The following is a 20,672-nucleotide window of genomic DNA, read 5'->3' on the forward strand; positions in this document are numbered from 1 at the left end:
CTTTTTCACAATGGCTGAAAAGTGGAAGCAACCCAAGTGTCCATTAACTGATGAATGGATAAACAAAATGTGGTCTATCCGTACAATGCAATATTATTCAGATATAAAATGGTATGAAGTTCTGGTACATGTGACAACATGGATGAACCTTGAAGACATTATGCTGTGTGAAATAAGCCAGACACCAAAAGGACAAATATTGTATGATTCCACTTAAACTAAATATCTAGAACAAGCAAATTCATAGAGACAGAAAACAGATTATCAGTTACAGATGTGAGGAGGGGCAGATGGGGAGTTGCTGCTTAAATGTGTACAGTGTTTCTATTTGGGGTGAGGAAAACGTTTTGGTAATGGATGGTGGTGACGGTAGTATAACATTGTAAAAACAATTAATGCCACTGGATTATACACTTAAAAATGGTTAAAATGGCTGTTGAAAGAATGAATACAAAGAAATTATGATTCCCTCACCCAGTTTCCCCCTGGGGTAATATCTTGCATAACTATAGTACAATTTCACAACCAGGGAACTGACAATAATATAACCCAACAACTTTATTCAGATTTCACTGGCTGTGCATGCATTCATTTGTCTTTGTGTATGAGTTTGGTTCACATGTGTAGATTTATATGAACATAATCATTGCCCAACACAGAGCACTTTATCCCTTTCTCTCCACCTCTGGCAACCTGTTCTCCATCTCTATAATTTTGTCATTTCAAGAGTGTTACATCAGTGGAATCACACAGTATGTAACCTTTTCAGATTGAATTTTTTCTCTCAGCATTATTTCCTTACAATCCATCCAAGTCGTGCATATCAATAGTTCATTCCTTTTGATTGCTGCGTAGTATTCCATGGGCTGGAGGAACCACAATTTGTTTATCCATTCACTTGTTTCAATCTGGGGCACTTCCAGTTTGGAGATATTATAAATAAAAGCTGCTTTGAGCATTCATGTACAGGTTTTTATATATTTCTCTGGGGTAGATGCTCACATGTGCAATTGCTGGATCGTATGGTAAACTCAAGTTTAGTTTTGTAAGAAGCTGTCATGGTGTTCTCCAGAGTGATTGTATCATTTTCCTCTCCCACCAGCGATGCATGAGTGATCCAGTTTCTTTCCAGTTCCTTGCCTGCATTTGATCTCATCACTATTTTTTATTTTACCCAGTCTAATAGGTGTGTGGTGGTATCTCGTGGTTTTAATTTGCATTTCCCTAATGGCTAGTGATGCTAAACATCTTTTCATGTGCTTATTGATCATTTGTATATCCTATTCAGTGATACATCTGATCAAGTCTTTTGCCCATGTTCTAAATGGATTGTTCATTTTATTGTTGAGTTGGAGAGTTCTTTATATATTCTAGAGACAAGTCTTTTGTCAGAATTTGATTTGCAAACATTTTCTTCCTGTCCGTAGTTTGTCTTTTCATCTTCTTCACCAGGTCTTTTGCCGAGCAAATGTTTTTAATTTTGATGAGATCCAGTTCATCAAGTTTTCCTTTTATGGATCATGCTTTTGTTGTTGAGTTTAAGGCCTTTGTGCCTAGCCCTGGGTTCTGAAGATTTCTCCTACTTTTTTTCTAAAATCATATAGATTTGCACTTTACATTTAAGTCTTTGATCCATTTTGAGTTAATTTTTGTATAAATTTTGCCTATGGCTGTCATTGCTCTAGAACCCTTTGTACAACCCACTTTTGAAAAGCAGTTTGGCAATATTTATCATAAACCAGAAGAATGTCCTTAGCTTTTTCCCTGTCACTTCTAGGAATTCACCCCGAGAAAATAATGCAGAAACATGAATAAAAATTATACTTGAAAAAATATTCACCATAACAGTTTTTTCAAAAATTGAAAAAAAACAGAAGTAATATAAATGCCACCAGTAGGGAGCTAGTTAAGTATGCAGTATGCAACAATTAAAAATATTTACTCAATAACTTTCAGCCATTCAACAAATATTTATGTGCCAAGCCTTGTGGTCAGTGCTGAGGCTAAAATGAGGAACAAATTAGTCTCCCCTACCTTCTAGAAGCTCACAATCCAGAAGGGAGAATCTGGGAGACAATTCTGCCACTTAGAAAAATGCATTTGCTCAGGAATGATTATGGTTTGCAAACTTACTTGGGTATGGTAGGATCATGTTGGAAGCAATGTAGTTATTTTAGGTTATTTGTTTTTCTTATTCCTTTGTTATGTTAGGTTTTGTTAATTTTCTTGGGGTATGGTAGGGACATGTCAGAAGCAATACACTTTTTTAGGTTATTTGCTTTTCTTAATCCTTTGTTTGAATTTTTTTAAATTTTTTGATAAAGTAAGAAAAAAGCTATTGCATTAAAAAATTAGCTTCAATGTAGTTATTTTAGGTTATTTGGTTTTTCTTATACCTTTGTTTGATTATGGTTTATTAATTCTCTTGGGGTATGGTAGGAACATGTTGGAAGCAAAGTAGCTATCTTAGGTTATTTGTTTTTCTTAATCCTTTGCTTCGTTTGTTTGAAATGTTGATTTTTTGTTTGTTTGTTTGAATTTTTTGATAAATAAAGTTTAAAAATATTCAAAAAATAGAAAAGGAAAATGCACTTGATAAATTAAGAGAAAAACCAGGAAAAAAAAATTTCATGTACAAGGTGACTGAAACTATGTTAAGTTATACATATGTGGAAAAGACAAAAAAAAAACATCGTTCTTTTAGGTTGATGGGAACAAAGGTAAATTCTTTTCACCCTCTATTTTCCATACCTCCCATAGTATTATTTTTCATAACAACAACAATAACGAGAAAAGCTTCATTGGAGAAATAACTCCTTGCCACACAAAGGTTAGGAGTATCCCTTTGAAGAGGCAACAGCCACAGGTGTGACAATTCAAAGGGCACGAAAAGGCCACAACAGATAGTCAAGTACCCCAGTTCCCAGCTAAGTCATGCTGGATTACTCAGTCGGTCAACAAGTATTGACAGAGTACCCGCAAGGTAACTCGTGTCACATGATGCAACTCAGAATATGTGTTTAAGAACAGGCAGTCCCTGACCTCCTGGGACACCTGCGATAACTGTCATCTTATGCTTCCTCAGGCTAGTTTAGTACTTCACACTTTACAACATGCTGTCGTATATATTTCCTTATATGAGCCTCTCAACGCACCTGCAAACTCATTAGGGAAGGCATAATTATCCCCATTTGTCAGACATGAAGGAGCAGAGAGCATAAGCAACTTGCCCAAGGTTGCACAGAAAATCAAGGCAGGCCCCGGGCTTGAGACCTGGTCCTCTATCTCTAAGGCCAGTGCTGCTCTCAGAATCCCACAACTGCCCCCAAAACGGCTGTGACAATAGAGGGTTCAAAGCTAGTGAGCGATCAGCAGATGCAAATGGCCATAACTAGAACTTAAACAATGTTGGTGAGAAAGCACGTACTAGGGCAGAAGAGGGGATGGGACATGGAGCCAGGGGAGGGGCTGGGCTCCCCTCACCTGGTGGGTTGGGGTTGGGGGTGAAGGCACAGAGGGGATGTGACACGCACCCCCGGGCTCACCTCTCCTCCCCTCTCCCCAGATGGTGAAGGCAATCCAGGTCCTGAGAATCCACCTGCTGGAGTTGGAGAAAGTCAACGAACTCTGCAAGGACTTTTGTAACCGTTACATCACCTGCCTCAAAACCAAGATGCACAGTGATAATCTGCTCAGGAATGACCTCGGGGGGCCCTACTCCCCCAACCAGCCCTCCATAAACCTTCACTCGCAGGTAACAGGCAGGCCTGGGCCCTCTCTCCCAAGCCAGGTGTGTAGGGATGTCTAAAGGTCCCCTGGTGATCTAGGAAAAGGGATTCAGCCCCCTGAATCCTTTAGGCATGAGAGCCGTCCTCTGCTCAACTCCTTCTGTTCACTCAGACAACACCATCCCTTTTTTGCCCAATCCCCGTCATGCTTGAGCTTCAGCGTTCCCTAGCAGGGGACCAGATCTGGGATGGACCTTGTCCGGAGTGATTTTAAAAACTCCAACAATGGCTTCCTGTTCCAAGGTATCCCAAGAAATGAGCACAGGAATTTAGGAGACGGAAAGTTTTCCCGAAGGTAAGAGCTGGGAACGGACCCAGGCATCCTGGCCCTCCAGCTTCTCAAGAGGGCTGGGGCTGGCTGCGCGCTCTGTGCCCCTAGGAAGGAGATTTGAGGGAAGAGAAGGTTCCTGGATCCTGCCCACCTAATAGATGGAGATGGCGTCCCATGGGACCACCTCTCCCTGGTCATTCTCCACATACTCTCCCCACTGTGGCACGTCTGTCTCAAGGACACTGTCACCTCAAACCGCCCCCCTTTCAGATTCACCTGCCATCTTCATCCTGGGAACTGGAAATGAGGAAATGGCAGCTACAGGCTCGAGACTAGAAAGAGCTCTTCTCTCCAGGGCAGAATATTTTCCTCAAACCTACAAACTAAGGAAACTCGCCACTTTATTCCCCTCCCACTGAGTTCCAGCCTTTCCTTCACACCCCAGGACGGACACACAGAGGGCTCCCCAGGGGGTTACATAGCCTCTTTTGTTCCCCTCTTCTCATGAGACAATCAGGCTTGGTGATAAGGGTGAACTTTGTAAGAATGAATGGCGAGAGCTGCTAGAAAGAGTACCTCTGCAAGGCTTTGCTGTTTTTATCCCTCAGCCTTTTAAGGACCAACACACATAGCTTACGTCTCCAGGTTGGGGAGTGAGGTGAGGGGCTGGGTGACCTCCAGCTGGCCAACCCTGCCTTGCACATCTTTGACAAGAAGCATAGAGGATGTTCTTAATAGCCCATCAAACGCACCACAGTGGGATATTTGTGGGACTTGATAATGGGCGAGGGTGAGGAGGATCGCCTGGGACAAGGGACAAGAAGTTTATTCCGTCTTCCTATGGCTTGAAATCACCAAGTCACCTTATTACAGCTCTCAAAACAGCCACCCAGGCTTCTGCTTGCTAATATTCTCTTGAAATAGACTCATTCCTTCGGAGTCTTATTGTACTTTCCCTTATGATCAAAATTAGCAAGAAACTTGCATAAAAGAGGACAATAATTGCTCAACGAGCATCTCGTTTGTAATTTATTAGTTTCTATTATTGTGGGTTGCCATGGTGACGGTGCGCAGCCCCGGTGACGGGAGAGATGCAAGATAGGAGCTGAGAAGGCTGGGAGGCTCACCAAATGGAGATGCACATTTTTATCAGTAATTTTCATGAAAATAATAAGTGAGGAGTTAATGAGATGGAAAGCCATCCTGTGGCTATTGTGAATTTTTTTTAAGTGTTGATCTAATTAGAATGCATCGGTCAGGAAAAGTAATGAGGATTTAGTGCCTCGCAGAGATGTGAGGATCATATCAGAAAATTAGCACAAGTCTTTGGAAATAATCAGGTCCTTGGAGAGGCCGGATTTCCCCTCCTGGGTCCTCCACTCTACCTCAAGCTCTGGAGTTGGGGGTGTAGCAGGCTAGTGGGGGAAGGAGAGGAGGGGCAGAGGGCTCAGCAGCCACCATGGCCACTCGGGGCAGGGGCCTGAGGCTGAGGACAGTAGGAACGAGGGTCAGTGGAGGTGCAGGCTTTGCAGAGGAGAGCAAGCGCTCTGGGCAGGCAAAGGCTTAGAGATGCCACCCGCAAAAATCAGCCCTCCTGGGGGATCCCAGCATTCAGTGTCTGTGAGCTTAGAGGAAAGGGGAAAGAACTTTGAGTCCTATCATTGCAAGCATCTCTGCCCAAGGGTGAAGCTGGCCCCGGAGTGGCCACTGCAGAAAGGCCTCCCATCCCAGGGAAAGCAGAACAGAGACAATCAGGCAAAAAACAGACCCCAAGAAAGACAGGAAATACTGAGTTCTTCCTACTTGGTATTTCTCAAACTCTTCCCTCTCTTTCCTCTGACTGTCACCACCTATTTAGTTTGGGATTTTGTAGGTAAATAAGGGTTTTGCATGCATATTAGTGCAATAGCTTCCTAGCCTGCCCCTGGCTCTCAGGTCTTCTCTGGATTTCCCTCAGCCTTCCTACACACACACACACACACACACACACACACACACACACAGACAAACACACATGTACACACATGCATGCATATATGCACATGTACACAGACACAAACATGTACACATACATGCACACCTACACACGCTGTGCACATGCATACACACGCATGCATAGATGCACACATATCCATCCGCACATGCGCGTACACACACATTCACACACACCCCTCTTGAGCCTTTACTGCTGGGTTTATTTTCCTAAAGCTCTATTCAGGTTACTCTCCTGTTCAAAATTCAGCTTGCTCCCTAGGGTTTTTGTATCCCTTCATCTCTGAGATCTGACCTCAGCCGACCTTCCTAGGCAGCTCCAACTGCTCGTGGTGCCACCTCCATCCCTCCACGCCTGTCTGTGTGGGTGACACCCCCCCCCTTCTCTGCCTTTTCCCCAAGGGCCATGCTGTTCTCTCCCGGAGGCCTCCCTGGTGGCCCCATCCAGATTAGACTCTTCTTTCTCTCACCTGCTGGCTGGAACACTGTGAGGCATTTATATAGTAAATATCACATGACTCTATATTATGGTCATTTGTGTAAGTCTCATTTTCCTCTCCTAGACAACATTTTTTTTGAGTGGAGATGGCATTTTATATATTATTATAACCCGCCCCCAAACGTGGCTAGGACATTATGTTGAATGAAATAAGGTAGACACAAAGGAACAAATATTATATGATCTCACTGATATGAACTAAATATAATGAGCAAACTCATGGAGTTAAAATCCAGAATATAAGTTTCCAGAAGATAGCATGATAGTAGAGAATGGGGAATGGACACTTAATCTGCACAGAATTTTTAATAAGGTTGACTGTAAATGTTTGGAAAGGGATAGAGGTGATGATAGTACATTATTGTGAGTGTAATTAACAGCGCCAAATTGTGTGCGTGATTGTGGTCAAAAGGGCAAGTTCAGGGTCGTGTATGTCATAGAAGGAAAGCTAGAGGATGAAACATGGGACTGCATAAAATAGTGAACCCTGTTGTGGATGACAAAGGTGGTTAATAGTACAAATATAAGAATGTTCTTCCATGAGCTAGAACAAATGTATGTCACTATAACAAAGTTAATATTAGTGTGGTATATGGGGAAAATGCACCTAATGCAATCTATGGACTCTAGTTAGCAGAAATATTATAATGTTCTTCCATCAATTGTAACAAAGGTACCACACCAATGCTAAGTGTCAGTAATAAGGGGGTATAAAGGGTATGGGTATTTTTTTCTTTTTGGAGCGATGAAAATGTTCTCAAATTAATTGTGGTGATGAAAACTCAACTCTGTGATTATCCCAAGAGCCATTGATTGTACACGTTGGATGGATCCCACGGTATGTGAATAAAACCGCTTAAAAAAAATAATGGCAAGAAGAAGTGAAAAGGAGAAACAGGAAGAAAGATAAGGAGAGCAAGAGACAAATACGGAGGGTCAAAGTTCAAAAGGGAGAGAGAGAGAGAGAGAGACTGAAGAGCTAGAGGAAAAGAGAAATAAAGCGAAAGAGGCAAAAAGAGATGCAGGCCTAGAGATGGGGGTGCAGCTGAAGGAAGACGGGAGCAAAAAAACGAGAGTAAAAGATAAGAAGATGAGATGATGACCAAGGTGAGAAGGCGAGATGGGGTGTGTGTCCCTGGAAAGCCTGCGGCAGGTGGAGGAGGACAAGCGGGACGCTGTCCCCATCCCATTCCCGGCCAGGCCCCTGTCCCTGTCCTACTGAGGTGGGGGCATGTTCCAGGCTATCACGGAGTGAGGACCAGACACTTTTCAGTGCAGAAGGCAGGCCTGGGGATCAGGGCCCGGGGACCCGTGTGGGAGAGCAAAGAGAAAAGAAGTGTCTACCCTGTGCGCGCGCGCATGCGTATTAGTCATGGTCCGGCCTTAATCCCTCGCAGCCTGAAATAGACGCCCCGAGCGCCAGCCTGGCTCAGGGAGGGGTGTCTTTCCCTTGGAACATGACCCTGCCGATCAACATTGCAGCCGCCTGCCAGCTTTGTTGCAAACTGCTGGCTCGTGATTTTCCCCGTGTGCTAATCATCCAGCCTTAGGTTGCAAAGGGGGAGACAGTTTTTAATTTCGGATCGTCCCCTAGCTGGCTCTGTGGGGGTTGGGCGTGTTCCCTGCTTGGTCTTCCATTTCTATAGGTGTGAGTTTCTCTGGGGGAGGATCAGAGGTGGGGAGCAGGGAGACCCCTTCTACACAAACAGTTTCCAGCCGTTTCCAAGGACGTGGGCCCCTGCTGATTCTCTCCACCTCCCCAGGAAGCCATCCTGTATTGTCTGTACCCAATGTCACCAGCCTTCCTGAGGATCCAGGCTTCTTACAGCACCAGACTCACTCTAGACCCCAACTCTGGGTTCTCCCATCTTTTCCTAGAGGGCAAAACACCAAATCATTCCACTTGAGAGAACCTGACTCACTCCTGTCTCACATACTGATTTGACCTGAAGCTCATCCCTCTTTGTCCGTGGAGATTGTTAAGCCTCAGCTCAATTCCAGGGCAAATAAGACTGAGCCATTGTTCTCACCCAGTCACCAAGGCTTAAGGGGCACTTATTGTATGCGCTATGCTAAGACTTGTATATGAGGACACAGGTGAAATGTCTGGTGGGGCTCCCAGTCTCACTGGGAGGGGGCGGTAAATTACTCCTGAAAATCAAGACAAGTAGTGGGAGCTATAGAATACTCAGGGTAAAGGAGGCACTGAGGAGAGGAAGGGCAGCAAAGGAGCAGCCGAAGAGACTGGGAGAGGAGACTGGGAAAGGGTTTGAGCAAACCCCTCACACGGCCTGAGGGTGCCCTCCTCATGCTCAGCCTCCAGGGTATGCCCAGGTCCCAGACCAGCCTGTGCCCCCTCAGGGGAGGGACTGTGTCTGCCCAAACCAGGCTGAGCAGCCTCAGGATGGATTTGTGTAAGCCGGCAGGAGGACTTCCAGGGTGAGGGGGCATCTCAGGCAGGGTTAGGGAGGGAGTTAGGAGCCTACGTGGCATTTCTAAAGGTGTGGAAAGTTCTAATGGTGTTCCTGGTGTAGAGAGAAGTCTGGGAGAAGGCAAGGAACTGAGATGGCCTTCAGAATCCTCCGAGATGTTCCAGTCACTGGAGAGGAGACGTGGTAGAAGGTGGAACTTCCATTCATTCATTCATTCATTCATCCATGCACCATGCATCTACTCAAACAGGTAGTGAGCACTGCTAAGTTCCAAGGATTTGAAATGGATTTGAGTCCCTGACCTTAAAATACAATGATGGATTATCTTGCAGCCTCACTGGGGTAAGGGGAGGGTACATGCTGAGGCTGGTAATGGCAGCCAATTGCTAAAGATTTTAAAGATAGTGGAGAGTGTAGGCAGTGGCATAAGGGTTGGAGACAAGTTGGAAGCCAATTAATTGAGTAGCCATAACTTGTATTACTCAAAGAAGAGCTGGCGGAGAAAGGGGAGAAAGTCAACATTTATTGAGCAAAGACTGTACTGGGCACTTTATAGACATATGATCTTATTTACTCCTCACAAGAAGGTTGCCAGATGCATGTTATTTTCTGTTTTATATCCAAGGAAAGAGAAGCTCAGAGAAGTTGAGACACTGGCTCAAGATCATACAGCTAGCAAGTGGCAGCATCTGGGATGGGTTACTCAAAAGCCTATGCTCTTTTCATTACATCCTGACATGTTTTTTGTGACACATAGGAAGGAGAACTAGGGGGCCTGGCTCGAGGCAGGGAGGGGGTATAGATTTAGGGACTGGTAAGGAAGGAGCCCCTTGCTGAGAAGCAAGAATCTGGATTTGCTAGTAGATTGAAAACAGGGAGTAGAGAGATGCAAAGTAAACACAGTTCTGAGATTCTGGACCTTAGCAGACCAGATAGAACTCTTCAGCTGTGCTTCTCCCCGGCAGAATCGGAAGGGGGCTAATCAATACATCCCCAACTGGGAAACAGTGGTACTTGTCTATTGACCTACAAGGTCACTAGGAGTTTTGCGCTTTCAAGATTGCCAAGCTTGCACTTTCAAGATCTCCAGGCCCCCAGAGGTTCTGCCCAGTAGCCAAGCATCCTGAAGATTTGACCAGTGAGTTTTTAGGCAGGGTGGGGGTAGGGTGAGGTGGTCTGCCCTGGGGGGTGAATCACCACTTAGCTGAGCTCAGGGAGTCAGGCTTCCTGGCTTCTGCCATAGTCCTTAAAGCCTGTTGCTGTTCCCCAGCAGGAGACCAGGGGTTCAGCCCTTTCCAGGCTAGTGAAACCTGAGCAGCTCACTCCTTCCCAGAAGGAATGTTCCTTAAGAGCAGCAGCTGCTACTTGTCCCCACAGGCCAGAAGCAAAGTCCCCAACAGGAGTGGAACAGGGACAGGATTAGGTGGCTTGTTTACATGTGCTTGGCTTCCCCCAGTTTGGGAATCCAGCTTTTCCTAGCCTAAGACAGGGCCCTGATTCTGCCAGAATGGAGAGAAGCTGCCAGGAACGGGATGTCTGGGGACACGGGCAACCTCCAGACCCTCCAGAGGTGCACACACACACATACACACACACGCGTGCACACACAGACACACATGCACACAAGCACCCCCATCCCAGGCCGAGGCCCTCTGCACAGCCAGTGTACACATTTGTGGAGCATGTACCATGCAGCGAACACTGCGCTGGGCAGTTTGGGGGAAATTCAAAAAAGTTTCCTCCTTTCCTCGAAAAACCCTGCAGTCATGCTAGGGAAAGAAGACACAGGCATAAGATGACCATTGCCCTGCGTGTCCAGCAAGCAAAGCAAACAGGAAGTATGAAGGGAGTCGGAGGATGGGCGGTGGCTGTGCCCTGGGGTGGGTCGGGGCAAGCGGAAATGAGGCACTGGGGACCCTCCCTGCTCCCATCCCCTCCTCTGCCCAGGGAATTGCTCCCAAATCCTCTTGCAAGGCTTTAGGGAAGCTTTGGCGAGCGGGTTCTGAGCTGGTGGATCAGCAGAGACCCCTAGTGGCTGGGGTGTGGATGGCAGGCAGCTGAGGCCAGGTTCTTTGCTGCCCATCACCCCCGCCCCCCAATCTATCCTGGTTTGGGACTAAAAATCCTCAACTGGAAGGACCTTCGCAAGGTCCACTCCCCTGTTGCACAGCCATTCTGGTAAGACAAACATCCCACCTGTTTTAAATACCCTTAAGGGAAATTTCCTATCATTTCTTTCCTTCACCTCTTCATTTCTTTGTCCCACCACTGGTTTATTCCAGGAATTTCTTCTTTTAGCGGAAACTGAGTCTCCCCGGGCTGCTTAAGCCATTTCCCCTATCAGCAATGAAGAATAGCGGCTCATAAAACTGACACAATGCTTCCTAGACCATCAGGTCTTTATGACATGTTCATAATCATTGTCAGCTCTTTTGTGCCCCTACACACCTCCGAGAGTAATCGCGGAGCTACTCACTTTTTCTTAATAGGGTCTTCTTTTTGAACTGTCATCTTCATTGTTGTTGTTGTTTTGTTGTGAAACTGGAACATGGGGTAAGACTCACCCCATGACCACTGTGACGCAGGGAGGAAGGCACACGGCCACAGGGAGCAGGGTCGTGGCATTTGGTCCCGTGGTTGCCATTCAAGAGGCCCAAGCGCTCGGCCATTCTAAACCTGCTACCTTCAGAGAGGCCCTTTCCTCAAGGAAACGGCATAGAAGGAACAGGAACGGGACAGCGTCTGGGGTGCCTGTGGGAGCCAACTTGTTGGTTTCCCTCTGCCCCCCATCCCTGATCCATGCCCTATAAACATTCCTGGAGAACATCTTTGGACTTTCTCAGCTTTAGGCCTATTTCCTTGGATGCAAGTAGAAAGTAAACTCTTCAAGGAGACACCACACCCCCTGGTCCGTGTGGAGTGACTCCACTAGAGAAGGTGAGAAAGCACCAGTGCTTTCCTGGGCTCAGGCACTTCCCAGAGGCTTGGCGACACTGGGTAACCAGCTTTCAGCCCCTTGCTCCTGGGCAATCCAAGTGGGCATGTGTGACTGTCGCTGCTGAAAAAAAAAGCCACTAAAACTGTACCAAATGTGTGTCTCACCTCTTGTGGGTGCTAAGCAGCCTGGAAGGAAGCAGATCTATCTGGGTCTAGACAGAGCAGTATCCACCTGGTTTGGGAGTCTGATGAGCCCCAAGGGGAAGCTGTGGAAAAAATAATACTGCTGTGTGCTTAGCAAACAGATAATCCCCAAGAGGTTTCCAGAGCTGCCGTAGGGCTCCATCCTCAGAAAAGGCAGGTAGACCATTCTGGGAGATCCAGAGCCTCCGGTCTCCATTCTCCATTGTAGCTGCAAAATTGAGTCATGGAGCTCGACTGACACTGGGAACACGTCTTAGGAAACCTGGGCTTGGCCGTGGCCTGGGAGTGTCATAGGCAGGGAGGCAGGAGTGAAGCATGCACGGAGGACAGTTTGTGCTACAATGGCACTAAAGCCCCAGCTGAATCTCTTCTGTTGCTAAGTAAAAAGACCCAGGGGGCTCTGGAACTGGTTTTAAGTCCTGGCTGTGTCACTTTCTAGCTGAGTGACCCCAGGCAAGGAGGAAAGGAAATGGGAAAGAATGTATAGGGTGCCTAGAGGTGCCAGGCACTGTGCTTCCTTTGGAGTCTGGCTGTCTGGCTCCAAAGCACTTAGCGTCCTTCCGATCCTCAGTTTGGAGGTCCTTGACCCTGGGAAGTCATTTCACTCTCTGAGCCTCGATTCCTCTTCCGGCAAATGGGTCCTACTGACCCCATAAGGTTGTCGTAAGATTAAAATCAAATTGCCTGGTCAAAGAATGCTCTCTACGTTCAGGGTATATGGTAAATTGGTAGTTTTCAGACCCATCTGCTCTTTGGGACCATCCAAGGGAAGTTTTTAAAAACATAGGATCTTGGGGGTTTGATTCCACAGCCTAAGAATCTGTGTCTTTAGAAACCCCCACAGGGTTGTGACCCCCTGGTCTGGCTCATGCTTACATGTGTAAGGGATAAATATCATCTCCCCAATCTTCAGGGATGCCATGATTTTGTTTCCTCTTTCTCACCGCATCTAAAACTTGGCCAGCCCTGCCCTAACAGTGGTCTCTCCCCCAGAGATTTCCATTCCATCCCTTTGCTCACAAAACTTGTCTGCCTCTCTCTACTTCCCCATCAAGGTTCTTTAAATGAACGGTCAGAGACCCAGAGCAGGGGGGAAAGAATAAGAAAGAGAAGGGTCTGATCCAAGGTATATATTGCCGTTAGTAACCCAAACCAAGTGAGCAGGCAGGGAGGCTGTCCGAGCCACAGGAGGGAGAAGCAGCCTGGAATCAGCAGATGAAGTACCCAGATGACATCTAGTAGAAAGTAAAAATCCTCGAGGAGACGCCACACACCCTGGTCCATGTGGAATGACTCCACTAGAGAAGGTGGGAAAACACCAGTGCTTTCTATGCATCTCACTCTTTTGCCTTTGGTAAAAATGTGTGTTGGCTGAATCCCAAGAGACACATCTTGTGATCATATTAACCACCTTAGCTTATGTTTTCCTAACCTTGCTGGATACTTTTTGGGGGTGAAAAGTTTTGGGGCAACTTTTTATGTTTGGAATTCTCATATATCCCTCCTGAAAGAGAAACACCATGGCAAAGATGGTCCCAAACAAGAGATTGTTGAAAAGTCATTTCTGTTGGTCTTAGGGTGAATGGCTTTGTGGAGACAGTGGGCAGCTGTCCTCCTTCTTCTGTTAAATTTACCTTCCAGGTTGGTCTCAGCTTCCAATAACATTGGTACCAGTTTATAACTTGTGGAAACAGTTGGCTGGGATGTTGGAACGAGGGGAACTCAAAACCTTGGGGCAAACTCATAAAGCTGTAAACTCAGGCTATGAGAGATCGGGGATGTTAACACCGGGCCAGACACTTTTTTTGTTTGTTTTGTTTTGCAGTATTTCATCAACTTTAATACATATATTTTTCACATTTTAATGCCTCTGAAAAGGAATGCATCTCATAACTGATGGCATCTTAGATTTGAATAAACCCAAAATCAAATGTAAAACACTTTTCACAATTATCTTTTAAGGTGCCTAGGAAATTTAACAAAGAATGCACAAGATCTCCATGGAGAAAACCTTAAAATCTAATAAAGGATACAGAAGATGATCTGAATAAGAGGAGCAGCTTTCTATGTTCTTGGATGAGATGATCCAATATTGTAAAGTTGTCAGTTCTCCCCTAATTAACCTATAAACTTAGTGCAGCCAGACACATTTAATAAACAAGGAGACTGAGGCCCAGAGAAGGAACATGACTTGCTGATTCCCAAATGGATCTTCTTTCTCCCACTGCCCACTCTGCCTCTGGGCTTCTGGTTTGAGCTGCTTTTACCAGTTCGTCTTGCTTTCAACAACAGCTCATGGACCCCTGTGATGCTCTGGCTGTGGGGGTACAGCAGGAGGGGTGTTGGGGCCGAAGGAGTGGGTGTTCAGCGCACATTGGGTAAAGGAGAGCTGTGTTGCAGTCCTGAGGCTGCAAACCAGCAGGGTGACCTTGGGCACATCACTTGGGCCGCTAAGCCTCAGACCTTTATCTGCATAGGAGTAAGTCAGAAGACACAGCTTTTAAGGGCCCTTGCCATTCCCAGGCTTCTGAATATCAGACTTAGCTTTAGATTTCAAAGGCAAGAATGGGGAAGTCCAAGAGTTCTGCTCAAGGGTTAAGCCTCCCTGGCTGGAGAGGGGCTCTCAGAGAATATCAGAAAGGTGAAGCCAAGACAAGAGTATCCTTGTCCCTTGCCCAAGGTCACAGCTGCAGAAGTGAGCCACGAGAAGCAAGGCCTCACCTCCTGGGCTTGGCCACGCCCACCCAGGTGAGCCAGATAGAGACCTCTGCCACAGGTGGGGCAGGACGGGGAGCCTAACTCCGGGCCTCCTGGTGCTGCTTATTTAGAAAGACTCCTCTGGCTCTCCAGCCAGGGACAGTCCAGGAGGGTAAAAGAGGCAGCCATGGAGGAGATGCCAAGGAGGTTTAATTGGCTGAATCCAGGGAGATTTATAAATCAGGACCCATCCCCGTGGTGCCGAGGGCCTGGGAGCTGACCCTCCACGGCTCTCCACTGGGGCTGTGGCACTTTCCCTTGGTTCATTGTTACAGGTAGTCACCGGTCCAAGGCTTTCTCCAAACACAGGTTTCTCCTCACTCCAAGTTCTAGACTTCCCTGAAGGCTGAAGTCCAGCTTCTTCCAATCCTGAGACAGAAGCTAAGAAGCAAGGGGCTGCATTTTTCACCTCTTCCGTTTATTTCCTTGCCTGCTCACCAGTTTGTTACAGATCATGCCTGATGATTCCAGCATTTGGGCCCAGGAAGGAAAAATGGGTTTGGGCCCAGAGAACGCCAGCCCTAGATGGCCCCTGGACCTGTTGACAGGTTCAAGGCCTGTTTTCAGATGAGGAAAGGTCGTCGGGAATTGCCGGGAGACCCAGGACAATGACAGCAGGCAGGCATCCCAGCATTCCTTCCATTACATTCAATTCACCACTTTTTTTGCTTCCTCCAAACAATCCTAGAGACGCTAGCCTCACATCCTTCCTTACAAACTCTGAGAGCTCAACCACCAAGGGGAGGTTCCCAGGAAAGACTTCTCCAGGAAAGACCTCTCCAGTAGGGAGAAAAGCAAGGGGAGGGCCGGTTACTCCCCCCGGAGTCCTGTGGACAAGCCTCCTTCCCCTGGTGCCAAAGTCCAGGGACCTCCTTGCCAGACCGTTAAAACAGGATGATGGTGGGGTGGAGAGGTGCCGGAAAAAAAAATAGTCGTTTTCTTAGCTGCTTTGGCTCCTGTGAAACAAACTGCAAGGACTGGTTGTTTACTGGAAAAACGGGGGCTGGCAGGTTGACAATGTGGGGCAATGAGAGACTCTGCTTCCAGTGGAATTCTGCATTGGGAGCCTGGGAAAGAGGAAGGAATTGAGGACATGTGCTGAAGGGTGGCTGAGTTGGAGACTCCTAGGAGTTTTCCTTAGGAGATGGGTTCTGCTGGGACTAGGGCATTTTTTTATTTAACAAATGTTTTAGTATTTACTGTATGCCAGGCACCGAGCTGGAGGGACAAAGATGAAAAGTTGGAGGCTGCTTTGTGTGTGGAACTTAGCGTAATAAATGCTATGATGCAGGCATGTGAAGAAGGGGGACACAGCGGGGCAGGGGGCTCAGGGAAGGCTCTGAAAAGTAAGTCCGAGGCACAAGTGTGTGCTCATCAGGTTAAATGGGTGATTATTGCTGATTATTTTCTTTTTTTTTTTAATGTTGAGCCTTCTTATTCATTCCTTCCAGGGGAACCTTCTGGATTTAGGTCTGGGGGAGGGTGCAGGAGCAGGAAAGAGGGGAGGCAGGAAGGAGAGAACAAGAATTCTGGGCTTCCTCGCCTCTAAGCCCTCAGTGAACTTGTCACCAAAACACGCCTCCTTCCCTGCCAGGACCTCCTGCAGAATTCCCCCAATTCCATGTCCGGAGTCTCCAATAACCCCCAGGGGATTGTGGTCCCAGCCTCAGCGCTCCAGCAGGGCAACATCGCCATGACAACGGTCAACTCACAAGTGGTGTCAGGTCGGTGCAGAGGGCTGGGAGCTGGGGAGTGGGGGAGACACCCCGCGGAGAGAACGGGCAGCCCTGAGAGGACATCAGGGGCAGGGCAGGGCACGGCTCGAAAAGCTAGGGGACATGGGAGGGGCAGCCCCTGCCGAGGGATGGGCTTAGAGTTCGTTTATTGACTCAAGTGTTTGGTAAATTTCTAGACAGTGAGCACCAAGCCCCGATTCTGATGATCTGGGGTACATTTGGGTCAAATTCTCATGAGCACCACCCAAGACCAAGTAAGGCTGTTGTCTCTTCCCCCAAACACTTCTTCAGTTCGAGAGCTTTCCCCATCCTGCGGGGTGGGGGGGCCCGTCTCTTGGCTTTGGACACCCCCACCCTCCCCACCTCCTCACCCCCTGCCCCAGAGGCTGAATGCTTATACTTTTCAAGGGGGAGAAATGTAGCTCTCCATCCAAGGGCTGCTGAGCAGGGGGTTCTTCTCACGTGAGCGAGTGAGTTGGGGGCCCTCACTCCTACCCTGCCCTGTGGTAGGTACCCAAAAACTGGTTGTCTCCTTAGGTGGAGCCTTATACCAGCCGGTTACCATGGTAACCTCCCAGGGTCAGGTGGTCACCCAAGCAATCCCCCAGGGAGCCATCCAGATCCAGAACACACAGGTGAGTGTGTGCAGGTGTGTGCACACGGGCATGGGCATCGGGACAGGGGAAGCTAGGCCCCTTGCTCCCAGGAACTCCTTCAATCCTCCTTATTCCCCCAAGAGGTGCCATTACCACCACTGTGGATGAGGAGCTGGGTCTTGGAAAGGTTTTATCAGCTGCTGGGATTTTACTGCCTCCCGGGGCTGCAGCAAAGGATCTTGGGCATTTTCTATTCCTGGTCTCCAGACCCAGCCACTCCGTACATCAGTGGTATAAACTGCGCACACAGCGGGGAGGTGAGAAAAAGTAGAAGGAGGCCTCAATTTTGACATTCACTCTGAGATCTCGGCTAAGTCACCCAACCACTCTGAGCCTCAGGGTTCTTAGGAATGAAAGGGAGTCTAATACCAGCTGCACCCAGCCCTCCTGACCCACCGGCTGCTGTGGGGCTTCACTGTGGTGATGGATAGACAGGGGCTTTGCAAACTGTAAAGTGCCATAGAGAGGCTAATAACCATTTGAAGGATTAGGACAAATCACCTCTTCTAACCATTTGCATGACCCTGTTTTCGCCATGTCTTCTCTTATCCCTTCGATGGGCTGGTGGGGCGAGAGAGAGAAAGGTGGCCCCCCTGGGGCCATCAGAATGAGTTGGGAAAGGGGGTTGGCAGCAGGAGCCTGCCGTCACTATGGCAACAGGTCCCTGGCTGCCGGCCTGCCAGGCTGCTGATGCTGCTTTTTTCTCCACGTGCCCTGAAGGTTAACCTTGACCTCACCTCCCTCCTGGACAATGAGGATAAGAAGTCCAAGAACAAACGCGGAGTCTTGCCCAAGCATGCCACCAATATAATGCGCTCTTGGCTCTTCCAGCATCTCATGGTGAGTGCGTGTGTATTGGGGGTGTGGAATTGCAGTGCGGGGTGTAGCCCCTCGGGTACCAGACCCTGCTGTCATCTCCAAACCCACAGAGGGCGTGGCCCCCGAGAGACACCCACTGAGGGCACCGCCACCTTCTAGTCTGCTAGATGCCAGGTCAGCAGGGAGACGTGGTGGGACCTAAAGCTAAGAGGCTGTCTCTAGTGCTTGCTTTGTGCCACTGCCTCCAAAAGGTGTGGCACCCAATGAGGTCATGGGGACAAACACATTTTGAGTTAAGTACAGGGCAAGTGCACTATATTGTTTCATCAACAGAGTAAAATCCCATGGGGTGGGGCTCATGGTTCCTGGTTCAGATCCCCTTCTCTCGTAGGCAGCCATCCTCACCTCCTGTGGATGAACATGCTGGTTCTCTGCCAGGACGTTTATTGTGTTTTCTGGAGTCTTCCCGGCCCAGCTCTGGCTGGGGCAGTGGAATGCAGTGTAGGGGAGTGTCGGCTGAGAACACTGAAATCCTGGCCCCCTCCCCGAATGATTGGACTTCCAGGAGCCCTGATGCTACATTTGTAAAGGCCACAATTCCTCCGATCTAACTGTCACATTTATAAAGCACCCTCTGGGACCCTAACACATGGTGTGCGTTTATGTGCGGCTTGCATTATGACAGACGGGTCCTCTCCTGTTTGTCAAGAATGACTTCAAAGCCGTGATCCCCTAGCAGCAGTTTCAAGGGCAGTAGTAGCAGAGAAAGGTCGGTGACTGTGTTTGCACCCACGGACCGAGGGGTGTGTGTGTGTGTGTGTGTGTGTGTGTGTGTGTGTGTGTGTGAGTGGGTTGAGGTGGGTGGTGACTGGAGGGTGGGCTTCCAGCAGTGTGCAAGCTCAGCCCTGCATGTCGGCACATAATGCATGGGCACAGACAAACATCCAGGCTCTGTAGACAGATTGGCCTGAGGAACATGGAGAAAGACCAAGAGTGAGGGGGAATCTTACTTCAGAGAGAAGAGAGACCAAATGGATCAGGGGAACAAAGTAATTTTAATAATCAAGCAGTCAGTCAACAACTCTTTATTTGAAATGGGAGCACCCCAGCAGCCCAGACAGTGGTTTTCAGACTTCTTTGGCAGCAGAGGTTAGGGAGTCTGACCCTGTGCACCAAGCAGACAGAAAGTATTGCCCCATGCAGTAAATGATGGACCTGGAGCTCTGCATTTCCCCACTCATCCACCCACCCAACTCTAGAGATGTGGGGCTCCCCTGGCACTTTGCTGAGTAAGCACATTCTGAAAATGGGAGCAAATAATAACCTGACTTGGAGAGAATGGGCTGGAAGGCTGAGGGTTAGGGGGAGCAGAGGGGGCAGGAGAGACCCCCAGAGCTGGGAGAGGAAGCCAGGGAAGCAGGGGCAGGTCCAGCCTCAGGCCTCTCAGGAGCATGGGGCGGGGAGGCCCAGGTCCCTGGCCTATTCTGGTTTTCCAAACCGTCAGAGTCAACAGGCTCAGATGGACTCTGTGGCCCATGAGCCCAGGATCCATTCCCCAACCCCCAGCGGATCGGAGGGAAAGCCCCAGGACAAGGAGAGCCTCTCTGGGAAAGGACCCGTCACACCTTCCCCAGGTGGAAGGACACCTCCAATACACACACACTCACCGTGAGATGCTCCCGCCTGCCTGACCCCAGCACGGTTCTCAGTCTTGCTCCGTTGATAGCGATGGGGTGATATATAAACACAGGTCATGAGTATGTTAGAAAGTCCACGGGCTTTGGAGGCATCAACCCTGGGCTCAAATCTAGGGTTTACCTCTCACTCTGTAACCTGGCCACACTCATCTCTTGTGAAGATTATGATGAGTAAATGAAATATTTGCAAAGACCCTTCGGCACTGAAAGTGCTTTATGACTGTTAGTTTCCTTTCCTCCTATATCTCCCATCCCCATGCATTTTCAAAGGCCCTACAACCTCACTTCTGGGGTAGGGGGAGAAAAGGCAAGGGTAGGAGAGAGAGGAGGCTGCAAGACAAATTCCCCTGCCCAGGAGCCTAGGCCAGGACCCCTCACTGACCCCCATCGCCCTGTCCCACGTGGGTCCCACTCGAGCTACTTTTTGCTCCCCACTTGCAACTCACCCTTGAGTTGAGCCTTCAGTGGGAGGCTGGAGGGTCACCCAGCTCAGCCTCACCTGGGACTTAATGCATTTGCTGCCCTGTCACCCACTTCCGAAGCTCAGGGTCTCTTCTTCCCACCTCCCTGCTGCCTCCACCTGGGGCTTGGGGAGGCAGAGGCAGGTGGAAGCGGAGGAGAAAAGCGGGTGCTAACTGAGCACAAAGCAGAAGGGAGGAAGGACCCAGATCGCCTCTAAAAAAAGGACCTGGGACAATGCATGAGTCAGAGCTTTCTGCCTACGCCCTCCCACCCACCCACTGCTATTCTCCCCTCCCAGGAGGGCACCCAGGGGCACATACTGTTCATAAAGCACTTAACATTGGCAGCCTCCTCCCCTAATTATTGTCTTCATCACGGCAGCCATGGAGAGATGAGAAGGAAGTGGTCACTAAACCTCTGAA

At 48.4% G+C, this 20,672-nt stretch overlaps 1 protein-coding gene across 3 annotated transcripts in view; it reads left to right on the forward strand.

Annotated features, from left to right (window-relative positions):
* Window positions 1-20,672, forward strand: part of PKNOX2 (PBX/knotted 1 homeobox 2) — a 275,626-nt gene that overhangs the window by 237,426 nt on the left and 17,528 nt on the right. For all 3 annotated transcript variants that reach the window (XM_037841879.1, XM_037841880.1, XM_037841881.1), the window contains 4 exons: window positions 3,566-3,754; window positions 16,475-16,604; window positions 17,154-17,251; window positions 17,993-18,112. In XM_037841879.1, the coding sequence (XP_037697807.1) occupies window positions 3,566-3,754; window positions 16,475-16,604; window positions 17,154-17,251; window positions 17,993-18,112 (537 nt within the window). The remainder of the gene's footprint in view (window positions 1-3,565; window positions 3,755-16,474; window positions 16,605-17,153; window positions 17,252-17,992; window positions 18,113-20,672) is intronic.

This window comes from Choloepus didactylus, chromosome 6 (genome assembly GCF_015220235.1).
Source record: "Choloepus didactylus isolate mChoDid1 chromosome 6, mChoDid1.pri, whole genome shotgun sequence".
In the NCBI taxonomy this organism is placed as follows: Eukaryota; Metazoa; Chordata; class Mammalia; order Pilosa; family Megalonychidae; genus Choloepus; species Choloepus didactylus.